The sequence below is a fragment of the Sphaeramia orbicularis genome, chromosome 1, assembly GCF_902148855.1.
Source record: "Sphaeramia orbicularis chromosome 1, fSphaOr1.1, whole genome shotgun sequence".
Lineage (NCBI taxonomy): Eukaryota > Metazoa > Chordata > Actinopteri > Kurtiformes > Apogonidae > Sphaeramia > Sphaeramia orbicularis.
In genome coordinates, this window is record NC_043957.1 from 27,307,068 (window position 1) to 27,319,682 (window position 12,615).

General features: G+C 37.6%; 1 protein-coding gene across 1 annotated transcript in view; it reads right to left on the reverse strand.

The window, feature by feature from the left end:
* fat1a (FAT atypical cadherin 1a) overlaps positions 1–12,615 on the reverse strand; it is a 95,592-nt gene that overhangs the window by 59,741 nt on the left and 23,236 nt on the right. The window contains 1 exon segment of the mRNA XM_030133700.1: positions 1,614–1,675. Within this exon segment, the coding sequence (XP_029989560.1) occupies positions 1,614–1,675 (62 nt within the window).

Here is a 12,615-nt window from a genome sequence, read left to right on the forward strand (position 1 = left end):
ATTAATCATTTTTAGTAATAAACATTACAAAGTAAAGAATGAATATAGGTGCTAACAGAAAGGGAGTGTTGAAATTGGATTAACATAAAAGTATATGGCATTTTAAACTTAGTGTTTAATGTGGTTATTAAATTATAAAATGTCTGGAGGCACTTTGTCAAATGAGACAAATGAACAGCAGTCATGAACTCAGCCGAGGCAGGAATTTGCTTTTTTCACAGACTCAAAGCCTTTGAATGAGACACCAATTCTAACCTAGCAATTCAACAGCTTTCAACCACATGTTGAAAGTAGCAATTCTGTTTCTACAGCAAACTGCTAAGGATCTTTGTCTGGGAACCTGCTGTTCTGATACTGATATGTATTGGCTGTTTTCTAATGTAAGGCAGGGTGGCAACAGGTATCAGACACAACAATTGATGTTTTTCAGGACTTTGATTTAACCTAAGACTTAGTTTTTGACAAATCACCTTTTCCTGACTGAAGTACAGCAGGGGAATACATGAATCTGATGTTACTTTACTAAAAACTGTTCATTGATTTCCACATAATTTGCAACTATTACAATATTTAATAGCTGGGGTTAGGATTAGTTGGGGTTTGGCTCACCAGAGAAGACATGGTAAAATAGTTGTATTGATGTATGTATTAAGCTACATTTGAAAGGGAACAGCTAGTGTCTGTGTTCAGTATGTGGCTAAAACACAACCTAAACCATATCAGCTCCAAAATGCTTCAAATCCTTAACCTCACAATGAATCTGCAGTGACATTCAAGAACCTAAAGGGACCATAATTTGTATCTGTGTGAGATTTTTTGGCTGCAGTGTTTGTTGCTTAATAGTATCATTAATAATGATAAAATAAAGAAAAATTATGCGCATCAGCCGCATATGTTTCCTGTAATTAATAAAGTCTTCCCTTATTTCCCTGTTTCATGTCACTTACTTTTAGTTCTGTAGTACAATTAGTGTGGTACAATGTACAGAGTATGAAATACAAGCTTGCTCTGGCACCAGCTGCACAAACATTATCCATTACCAAATGATCACTGAATTGTGCAAACTCTAACAATAATTAAAAGGTGTCTAATCTGGTCTGTGTCACCACCGGAAACACAATTAAAACAGCTATCATCAACCTTGGTTGTGGTGAGAACGAGGGAGTGAATTATCAGAAGAAAACAGAGCTAGCTCAATTAAAACCCACAAGTTTAGACATTGGCCCGTTTGGTTGACGGCAGTTTCCTGTCCCAGCTTGTTCCATCCACGAGATGGAACAGTGGGAAAGAACAAAGACGCAGTAACCGGGATCTCCCACATGCCTCCCACCCATCCCTCCCCCTTCAGGAAATCAATACAAGGAGAAATAATTCCAAACGGACTCTTCTTGCATACACAGCAAGACTTTTTTGTGTGTTGGCAGTGCTTGGATCTCAGCCAAGCCTGGCTTAAAGATCAGAAACACAGAAATCTAGTGTTTTGAACTCAGGATCTGAACAGGTTGACCTTGGTTGGAACAGGATTCTGAACGACTCCATTTTCACATAAATAAGAAAGGCTCGCACTGACCCATCTCTCACTCTGAAAATCTGCCAAAATAAATTGTGCTTACCTCGAGGATGTGCTCATCTTGTTGTTCTCTGTCCAGCTTCCTGGAAGTGGTTGTAACCAGACCTGTTGGAAGAAGATTAGGATATTGCAATTAATTCATCTCAAACTTAAACAGTTCACATAGAGGAAAACTGAACAGTTATAAGCTGAGGATCAATAAGCTTAAAAACCATCTTCTCAAATAGTTTTCAATATATTGTTGTGTACATGTTAAAAATGTTGCATTAGAAACTGTTTAGGAAAATGCCATAACTTAAAAACTCTAAATATTGTATTGGTTTTTGCCTTTTTCATAGTTCAAAAAAAAAAAAAAAAGTTAAAAGCTTAAAAAGTTGAAAAGCTTAAAGGGAATTATTTGACACATTGGTACCAGTTCAAGTGGTACCAATCAAATAATTAAAATCAGGACCAACTTTTTAATAATCGAAACTGAAGAACAAAATAATCTATATTACTTAAAGTTGGGGACAGTAATAATAAGCTGACAAAATATCTGATCTGTGATATTAATGCAAGAGGCTTACGTTATCTCTTTTCCTATTTATCTCTTTGCAGTTCACTTTAAATTCACATAGTTGAAAAAGGATCAGACATACAGTATATTTCAGCTGTAAAAATTCAAGTACAGAGCTATGATATAATATCTTACTGAAAATAGAGTTCTTATATGAGCAAAGTGCTTCATAAAGAAAAAAAATGCTGAAATGACAGATAAAAAACTTGAGCCCCTGCTGGATGACATAATCCAAACTCCCCTGGTTATCTCATCAGTTTCTTATGAGTGGGATCACACCTGGAGAAGCGCTCTCTTTGTAGGTCTCCCTTGTTTTTGGGAAAACCACTTTCCAGACAGCCAACCGCAGTGCTTTACACATGTGAAATATCACAATGGTCTGCAAACAGAGTCCAAACAGCAGCCCAGCCCCGACACCCTGCTTTTACTTCTTCCACAAGCTGAATAAATAGACAGCAAGACAGACATAGCGCAAGGTCCTGAGCGCTTTTTCAAACAGAAAAGGGAAACCTCAGAGAACATTCTAGTTCTTGTTTAAATGCTTCAAGGGTCTTTTTGAGTTCTATCATTCATTTAAAGTAGACGGATTGATGCCGTGTGACATAACTGACAAAGGGGACTTTGCAAAGCCAGGCTTTGACAAAAGTAAAAATAAAACAAAGCTCAAGCTTCTGACTAATCCAATTTAAAATGTAGCTACTTCACAAACAAGGGCAGAAAAGTAAAAAAAAAAGAGGGGGAAGGGAAGGTTCCTGCTATATGGTTCTACTATAAGCAACTTTCTGTTCTAACTCCCACTGTAATTGCAACTTTGCAGGGACACTGAGTGTAGAGTAGACATGCCAACTTCAACCGCACCAGAGCTGTCTGCTTGCCACACTGCGCCTGATTAGCATAAAGCAAAGGATTTCCGAAACCCAAACCCATCAATGGCACATATGCCTGCACTGAGAATAGCAGGCCACAACTTAGAGGCCCTGAAATAGCCCTCCTTCCCCACTGCAATTGAGGCACAGTGTATGAGCAAAGGAGCTTCTGCTGCCCCCGTTTATATCTGCTCCCTCTTAGGCTTTATTTAATCTTCACAGTGAGCTGCGAAGACATATCTACTGATACTCTGAAAGAAAAAAATACACATCACCAAACGGCAATCAGGATCTCATTCCATTTTGTGCTCTGATGGTATAAATAGTCAGAAACAGATGAGTGAAAAATTAACTGTTCTGTTTTACGATCAAACAAAAATAGCATCTACTGCGAATGCAAATAAGAAAAACTTCATAATAGTGTTACATGTAGAACACTACCTCTACCCCCTGAGTAGAAAAAGGAATTTTGACACCATCAACATAAATTTAGCTTAACATATTAATGATCTCACCTGCAGGATCTGCCTCCTTTTTGTCCTACATGATGTCTGAGGGAAAGTTAGCAGATCAGCATGGGTTTGTGAGCTACAGATTATTACCATCAAAGCTAATGGTTCTACTGTGGTGCATCAAAACACAGCGCACTGGCTAATTATTCATGTGCTTTAGCAAGGCTGAGGCTGATGGATGATAATGGTTTTAAGCTCCCCTGTGTGCCCTGTTAGGTAACTCCTCTCTTCCTACATGTATCACAGAGCTGAATCCAGATGACAGCATTAATAACACCACACTTAAGCATCTATTTCATCATTTTCAGTGAATTTTACCACTTACGAGGTATCTTATCTGACAGTATAATATAAACACAAGTGCCATCAGAGCAGAGACACAGCATGGTAACAAAAATTAGCATCAACTGGCCTTTATCACAAGCCCACTCACAGGGATATAAATTTAGACTGAAAAGAATTCCCATTGCACAAAGATAATTTACACACTGATGCGACAACAGCAGGTACACCACAAGATGTGTTTATCACACAGGGTCGCACATTCCAAAATGAAATTTGTTTACGAGTGGGCATATTGTACATGTTACAAGAACGTATAATTGAGTGTTTTTCTCGCTCTCTTTCTATTTATGTTACACACAAATTAGCACTGCTACATTTAGGCAAGAGGTGATTTGGGATTTCAACAAAACTACAGCTATTACATTGTGGTTACATACCAAATTAAATACTGCAACAGATTCAACTCTTAAAAATGCAAAGCTAGCGGCTGTGTTCAGGGGTCATGCACTTTTCCATATCAAACAGCGGAAGTTATTTGCACTGAATGCATCAATGTGTCACATTGTTAATTTCCATCCCCAGTTATGGTGGATCCCACAAACCTAACTGTCAAAAGTGTGGGAATTCAATAAAACAGTGATCTAATAAAGTCGTTCCATGAATGCCATATTTAGAACTGACATGGCAGACCACAAAAACTCAATGAAGACTCCCTAAGTACATGCTAATGCTTATGGTATCCACACTGCTTTGTTTTCATGTATACTGTATGTTAACTGTGAAATTTCCCCATGGTGGGATAAATAAAGTCATATTTTATCTTATTTTATCTTTTCTTATCTTATCTAAGACTAAATAGCATAGTGTAAACAACAGTTACAACTGCATCTACACCTGGTTTTAACCATTTAAGTAAAACACATCCTATAACACTATCAACAGTAATTAAGAGGAGAATACATTAAATATTTTCGTAATTGGACCTACTTTGCATGAACCTTAACTTCTGAGATGAAGCGTATATGCCAGATGATGACTTTCTTTTACTTTTTGACACTTTGTTTTTTGTTTTGTATTTTTAATGGAAATATAGCTCAGCGTTTTTGGCACTAGTTTGAGCATACAGCAAAGATTTATTTCAACACATTAAGGAATGTTACAAGTGAAACACACATCAGAGATGAAAACTGCATCTGCTGCGGATGAGTAAAGCCGTTTTGATGAGCCATTTTGTGGTTTAAAATGCTTTTCTTTGCTACTGTTCCATTTTTGTCTGACATGCTGCCAGCTTGCTGCTAGATCTCTGACCATGGGACTTGCCACCCATGCTAATATCCAGGACTGAAACCACTGTGAGAAAATAATTCACAAAAAAAAAACCTCATGTCAAAAAATCCAAACTTTTACAAATTCTAAGTAATTCTACAAACTGAAGCTACAATATGGTTCAGTTTGTAAGACTTTGCATGCAAGTGTTCTGTGGGAATAAAGACGCATACCTCCGTATTGCTACCTAAAGCCAGAGCTCACTAAAGAGGTCTGCACTTCCAGTGAATCCACAGCCTTTGTCGCCACACACTCATACAGATACGCACACAAACACACAAAAACCATCCTCAGGCGTGGGCTGAGCTGCGCCGATAGTAATTATAGCCATGCTGTTTTGAGAGGGGGAGAAAAACAACAGCGAAGCAGCAGTGTGGCGCTCTAAACCATGTCCCTGGGCGCTTGAACCGCTGCTCCAAAATGGAGACCTGGAGGGAGTCAGGGAGCCTGGGACATTGTTGGGCTGCTTCAGAGCCGGGCAGTGCTGCTGTGATTAGCAGTCTTGAGAGTGACACACATATTTACGTGACACACATTTAGCTGTGACTCCAGACAATCTGGAATGTGCCGGTTGTCTACAGTGGCTAAACACTTTGTGTAATTTTAACATCCTTGAGATACTGAGCATTGTCAACAAACTGACAAAAAGCTACAAAAAAGTTTTTAATCGCTTGCTATTTTTCTCTTTGAGGGAAAATAATGATAAAGGCCTGAGACATTTGTTATCCTGAAACACAGTGTTCAGACAACTATATCAATAACCTTAATGTAATTATGAGTCAAGTATCTTGTACTTGAGCCTAAACCAATGCTGAGAGTAGCATTTGTTTTCAGTATTCATGACACCATTGATATTCTCAGGGACATCCAACTCCAAATGACTGTAGAAGCTTGAAAAGAGATTGTTCCTTTTGCTGTCTTTTAAATGCTGCTGAAAAAAAACCCAGCTCTTTCTTTCAGGAACACACAGTATTTAACAAATGTAATAATGAGAGGCTTTCTGAGCTAACCTCAACGCGCTCATATATGCACATGTCGTACTCTCGTACTAGCATCTGTGTGAAAGTCAGTAAAAGGCGTTTAGCTGGGATGTATTGTTTACATTAGGATTGAGATATCTCAGCACCTCACAGCTGCAAGGCTTATGTGTAATCTGAAAAGGCGGCTGCGATATGGAGGAGCTGCAGCTATAAGGGGATTCAGGTTTCTAAAAATTCTGAAAGTGAAGGTTATGTGTTGTTGTGAGATGAAGGAGATGTTCTGTAGCAGTAAAGCAGCTGAGGTATCATAGTGTTCACTGACAGTGTATACATATACACGGACTGTTCTGTATTTTACTCAATCTGATGTATGAAAAGCAAAAAGAGAATAAGAGATGTGTCCTTGGCTGGACATGTGAAAAATAGTAGACAGTCAGCGTGGTTTCCAAACCAACAGAAAATACTTTTTATCCCATCACTACTGTTATGCAACAAGAACGGTGGTTCATTAAGATTAGCAGCAGGAGAGAGTGTGTGCGTTTACAGCAGACCTCCATTAAAAAGCTAAAGCTAGCTCCAAAAGGAAACATATCTGACACTCATACACAAACAGTATTGTGTCCAAATCTTCCACTTACATCTTCACAATTTCAGATTTTCACACTTGTTTCTGAGATTTTAGTGGCATTGTGGTTTTGTTTCCCGTCTTACACGACAGTCCTGTTTGTTTCTTGTAATAATTTAAGTTTAAATTTTTAAAGTTTTCTTACTGGTCCACATGTGCCTGATTTTTTTTTTTTTTTTTGCATTTACTTTTTTTCATAAATACATCAGTTTGCTTCCTAGATTTTTAGCACTTTCACTCAACATTTTTAAACAGCCACATGTAAATGCATTCAATGAGATTACTAGAGGTGTTGATCCACATTGCTCTGGGACTGGATTATGGTCTTTTGCCATTTGTCTAATTCATGGCCATGTAAAACCACCTAAGTAGCATTGTTTTTGAAATATATCTGCATAAGAATGACTGTTCACAACCTGCCAATTTATTCCCTTTGGTCAGAATAAAAATGTCATAAAGCTGGGTTCTGGAAAGGCAGATAACTGACACAAAATGTAATACTAGGCAAGGTATTATACATGAACTGACCACATTAGCACAGGATTCAATGAGAAATGAAGTCCTAAGGAGATCATTCTGTCATACTTGAATGATTTCCAGGTCAATTCATCACACAGCTTACAGCTTTTGTAACACTAGGATATTGTCTGTTTTACAAGGTTTCCTGTTCTCATATCAACAGGGAGAAAAGGTAACAATATGCTTACAAGGGATTTGGGTGTCTACAAAACACAAACACAGTAAAATGTGTGACTACATACACATAAAATATAAATAAGTATAAATTTGTCCACTCATTTTTAAGGCACCTTGACATCCGCCCAATCTAAAGTGCTTGCTTCTTCGGTTGACTTGAGAAGGTGAGAACAGCCTAATCGCATTTTGATGTGCACCAACAGGAGCGACCTGGTCCATTTAACAGAGCACTCCCACATTAACCCCTGGTGGAGAAGGGATGAATGTTTAAGTCATGAAAAACACATCAGACTCATGAACATACCCACATTCTGAGTCTTTGCAGAGTAGCAAATAATGTTGAATTTTTAATAGATGCATCAAGATGAGATTAGTTTAAAAGGTATTATCCTTGTATGACACCGTAATGGAAGTACTATTTCAGATTTAGACTGCAGAAAAAAGGAAATTTGTGCTAAATTTAAAAAACAAAACAAAAGCCTTATTCCTGGACGAGTCACTTTCTTTTAGTACGCAATTTTTTCATGAGAAAAGTACTTTGATTTTAAGACATTTTATCTGTCTTTGTCTAATAAGATATTCCAGCTTGACCTGCATTTAGCCTGTAACAATCTAAAGTAATGGTTTATATAATAACTCAGTAGAAGACCATGAATTTGTACTTTATTTGAAGAGTGAGACCACTTACATAACTAATTAATTTAAGAATATTAAATAAATTTGTTTTCATTCCTTGTCATGCACTTAACTGTTTCTTTTGTTTTTTTCTAGTTTTAAGAACCATTATGGTCTTTCTGTGGATATAACTCTATCTCGTTTTAATAAATCTAAACGAAATCTGCTGAAATCATTACCATCTGTTTCCACTTAAAGACAATTTGGTTATGTTAAAGAGTATTTGGCTTCTTTCTAGTAGGTTTATTTTTGCAGTGTACTTTTTTCACATTGATTCCTCTTTGGAGCACTGTGACAATTGTTCGACCCCCAGTTCACTGGAAACATTAGGAAGTTGTTGGAGTTATCCGTTTCCTATCTCCCTTCCCCTGATAGTGGTCAGACCTTTGGTAAACCACCAATAATGTAGTGTGTTTGTTTTCTCTCCCAAACAAAGAAGGTACTACTGAAAGTTGCCACAAGAAGCAGACAACTCACAACTGCAGATCTCAGTGGTAAAGAATTGTTCCTGTTTTCCTATTACCTTTTCATTCACATCTGGGAATAACAAATGCACATAAAACCAGTGGAAGGGATCTGAGCTTGCTCAAGCATTAACCACGGCATTCCTTTTTCAACTGATGGCAATGAACTGGTCGCTTCAGGCAGATAAGAAGGATGGGCAGTGGAGCTTTAAGGATTCACCTGGGTGTATCTTTCCTCAACTGGGTTTAACCACTGAAATGGAAGCTGCCATTAATGGGCAAAAACAATCAGGTATAAACACCCATATCCTTCTAAAGGCATGTTCTTGTCAGCTGTAACTGCACAATTGTCTGGTGACGAATACAGATAGGCGCCAGTGGGTGGAGGGTGGAGTTTTCAGCAGGTTTTAGGCGCTCCATGCACAAATCTCAATATCAGGTCAACACAGAACACTAATGATAGTTTGCTCTAGAGAGAACGTCAGTACCTCAGAACGTCATACAACCGAGGAATAATTGTGAAAGCTTTCAAAAATACTTGATAAAAAAAAAGGTAACATCAAGTAGAGGGTAATAAGTGTTTGTAAAGATAAGAGTGCTCTCGTACTGATCTCTACTACGACTCCTTCTCCTTGGCTCAGATATTAAAAGCTTCCTGTGTGTGTGGTGGAGGTGGTGTTCTGACTACACGTTATGCTTGGTTGCCCTTTCCTCACACATGCATGTTCTGACATAAGAGCTCTGTTCAAAGTCCATGAAGTCATAGCACGGTAACAGTATTTCAGCAGAGACAGAATATGATTCATAAGGTAATAAACACAGCTCACTCTCCCACAGAAAAGGTAGGCAACTAATGTCAGCAACCTCACATGAACTGGCAGCTCTGACAACTCCCTTATAAAGAGAAAATAAAACCTGGCAGCTCGTGGGCAGACTCTAGCTTCAGTGCTGAATGTAAAGACAAGCCACCTTTATTCTGCATTTACACCCAGTGATAAACACACTTTGATTACAGTAAAACCATGTGGTATTTTACACAAAACACACACAGTTATGTCTCTGGCATTCCTGTAGCACTGTCCTTTATTGACAAAAAATTTTTAGCTGAGTTGCACCAACAAGGATTAATCTAAGAGGAGCTCTACTTAAACTTGGTTTAACATGAGTAAATTTAGATTCAACATTAAACTGAGCCCTTCTGTGCAACTAACCAGTCAAGCTTCTCCCTCTTCATCAAAGAATTAGCGGTTTCAGGGACTTTCTACCAAATATGTTTAATAAATTAAACTTGATCTCAAATTAAAATACATGTATAAATATATAACATAAACTTGTGTAAAGTTGGGACCAGTCATACAAGGAAACGTTCACTTTACGCTTCCCTATAACTTTACATTTTTTGCTGGCTAGTTGCAAACACACTCCTGATGGCTTAGCAAAGAAGCTCTGTTTTTTCCTAAAATAACATCTTAAGGCCACTGGGAGTTAGAACATCAGTGGTTCAGTAATATTAGATTTTTGATCAAATCTGTGTCAAATCTCTATCTTAAGAGAAATTTAGCTGCATCATAACTTTGATGGTGTCGTGGTCTCTGAAGATTTTCAAAGGGTTTTTGCTCATTCCATCTCAAAATGGCATCATCTGAAAAGTTAAACCTCCTCAACACTAGGTTAAAGTTACAACTTGATTAATATTTTTTGCATTTGTGCAAAAGAGTAAAAATATAGGTTCTGAAATGATAACTAATAATGAGGTTAGAATAAATACTACAAATTTGCAAAAAATGTTTAATATGTTTTCAGTATTGCAACCAAAAACCTAAAAACTAGAAGAGCTGTTTTAAATGTTCTGCTATCTGATAACTGTTTACAATGTTCCAACAGTTTAGCATGACAATTAACCATCTGATTTCTTCAACTCTCAATAAAAAGCACAAAATACCTGATCAACCATAAAATAATGATTTGATAATTATAGAATAGAACTGAATAGAACTGATCAGAATAGAATAGAATAGAATAGAATAGATCTTTATCGTCACTGTCACAATGGAAATCCGTTTAGCAGCCCTGTTCTGTTTAGCAGCAAAAACAATTAGTGCAAAAAGGGACTGTATAAAAGTATCACACAAAGCACTGGAAAAAGCTACAAAATAAAATGTACAAAAGCTACTGGATAAAATATCAAATATACATATACTACTAAAGTACTACTAAAACTACTGATGAGTAGTAGTAGTACTACTAAAACTAATTCGAGTACATGTGATGTTGCTAAAAATCACTGATTTTTTATATCAATGGATATAAAAAAATCTTTATCACAATAATTTTTTGTGTTTTAGTTAAAAGTAGAGCTGTCAAAACTGACACATGACCACAGATTAATCTATCGTCATGATTAATCTGATTAAAAATTTTAATGCAATTAACCCATCTGCAGCACATAATGACTTTGAAGGTCTCTGGCAACGCATTTCGTGCAGTTCGTCCACGTAGAGATAAGAGTTATATCCGTTGCGCATGTGTAAATGGGCAGATGATCTGGTAGTGACAGGCAGCAGAACCAACCCATTAAGATAGAAGACACTAAACAGTACGTTGGCCCTCTGGATGGAACGATGACTTTCCAAAAAACCAAGACGGAACAGCTGTTTCAAGTTGTTTTGTTGAAACTGTTGAAACAAGTGCACATATTCCCTTCTTTTTGAGTCTGTTCACTCATGCAAAATGAAATGTGATTAACATACTGTAGATTAAAAATGAATGATGAATTGTAATTGGAATTAATCCACAGCAACCCTGTGATTAATCTGATTAAAAATGTTAATCGTTTGACAGCACTAGTCAAAAGTTAAAACCAATGATTTAATTGATTTTAAAAGTTAGCCTGTTGGTGCTACTCTGCCTAAAATTGTGATGTGGAAATAAGTCTCTAGAGTCACTAAAATAAGGCTGAGAAGTCTAAAACAACCATGGTTATGTTTGTGGGTGGGATAAAGATCTGTGCTACCAGACAACCAGGCCTTGGTTCATCTTGAATTTCAACTTCCAGAAAGCATTACTCAGATCCACTGATCTCATTCTGTTTTAGAAGGCTTAATTCATATGAAGCTGACTGGCACAATTTCCACCCAATACAGCTCTGCCTCATCTCTCTCCTTTCCAATCCCTTCAGAAGCACAGCTATATCAAGCCGTTAAGTTCTAAGCCGTCAGATGTTGGAATTGCAATACTGTCTGTCGGAGGAAGAGCTGGCCTTGCACTTTAATGACAAACTGAAGCCAGAGAACAGCCAAAACAGTGGGACTTGTTTACTTGGCAGAAATAAAGTAGACCTAAGCCTTTCATCCTGGGCTTTACTGAGCCAATGTGGGTCTGTGCGGAAAAAGAGTAAACCGTCGCCACCCAAGGCGTTAAGCGAAGCCTTCGGATGAGTTTGTAGCTGGATGGGTTGCTTGGAAAGCATGCACAAGGCCACTGACCATGATAGAGGCCTAGTTAGTTAGCTTAAAACTCGTGCCTGCAAAGTTCCAAAACCCACACACAAAACATAGGCCTTAACATCTTTTCCTTTTTCCCACCCCTTCATAAAGCTTTGTAGATATGCCAAGACAGGGCCTATGCTTCCAATGCAATTTTAGAACATATAATTACAGAGACTTGCATGTTGTAAATTTAAACATTTTCAAAAACCTGTAATATGCGGTGGGAATGCCATATTGAGTTGATAATGTGGAGCGATATCAAGCCTATTTTCATCTCATTTAATACCACAGATACAGGAAAAATATAATTTGTGATCATTCCTGAAGACTTTTCCATCCAATTCTAAACACAAAAAAATAGCTCGTTAAACAAGGAGCTGTCTTTAAAACTACCAGTCTGGATAAATCAGCCTTTTCTAGTAGTCCCCCCTAGTGGAGTCTCCCCACCACCACCACCACCACATACTTTTCTACTGCCACTCTTCAAAAACAAAGACAGAGTAGAAAAAAGGGGGGGAATCAAAGCAACTGAGCAGTGATTTAATGAAGTTTTCTTTGTCCAAAGCGCTCTT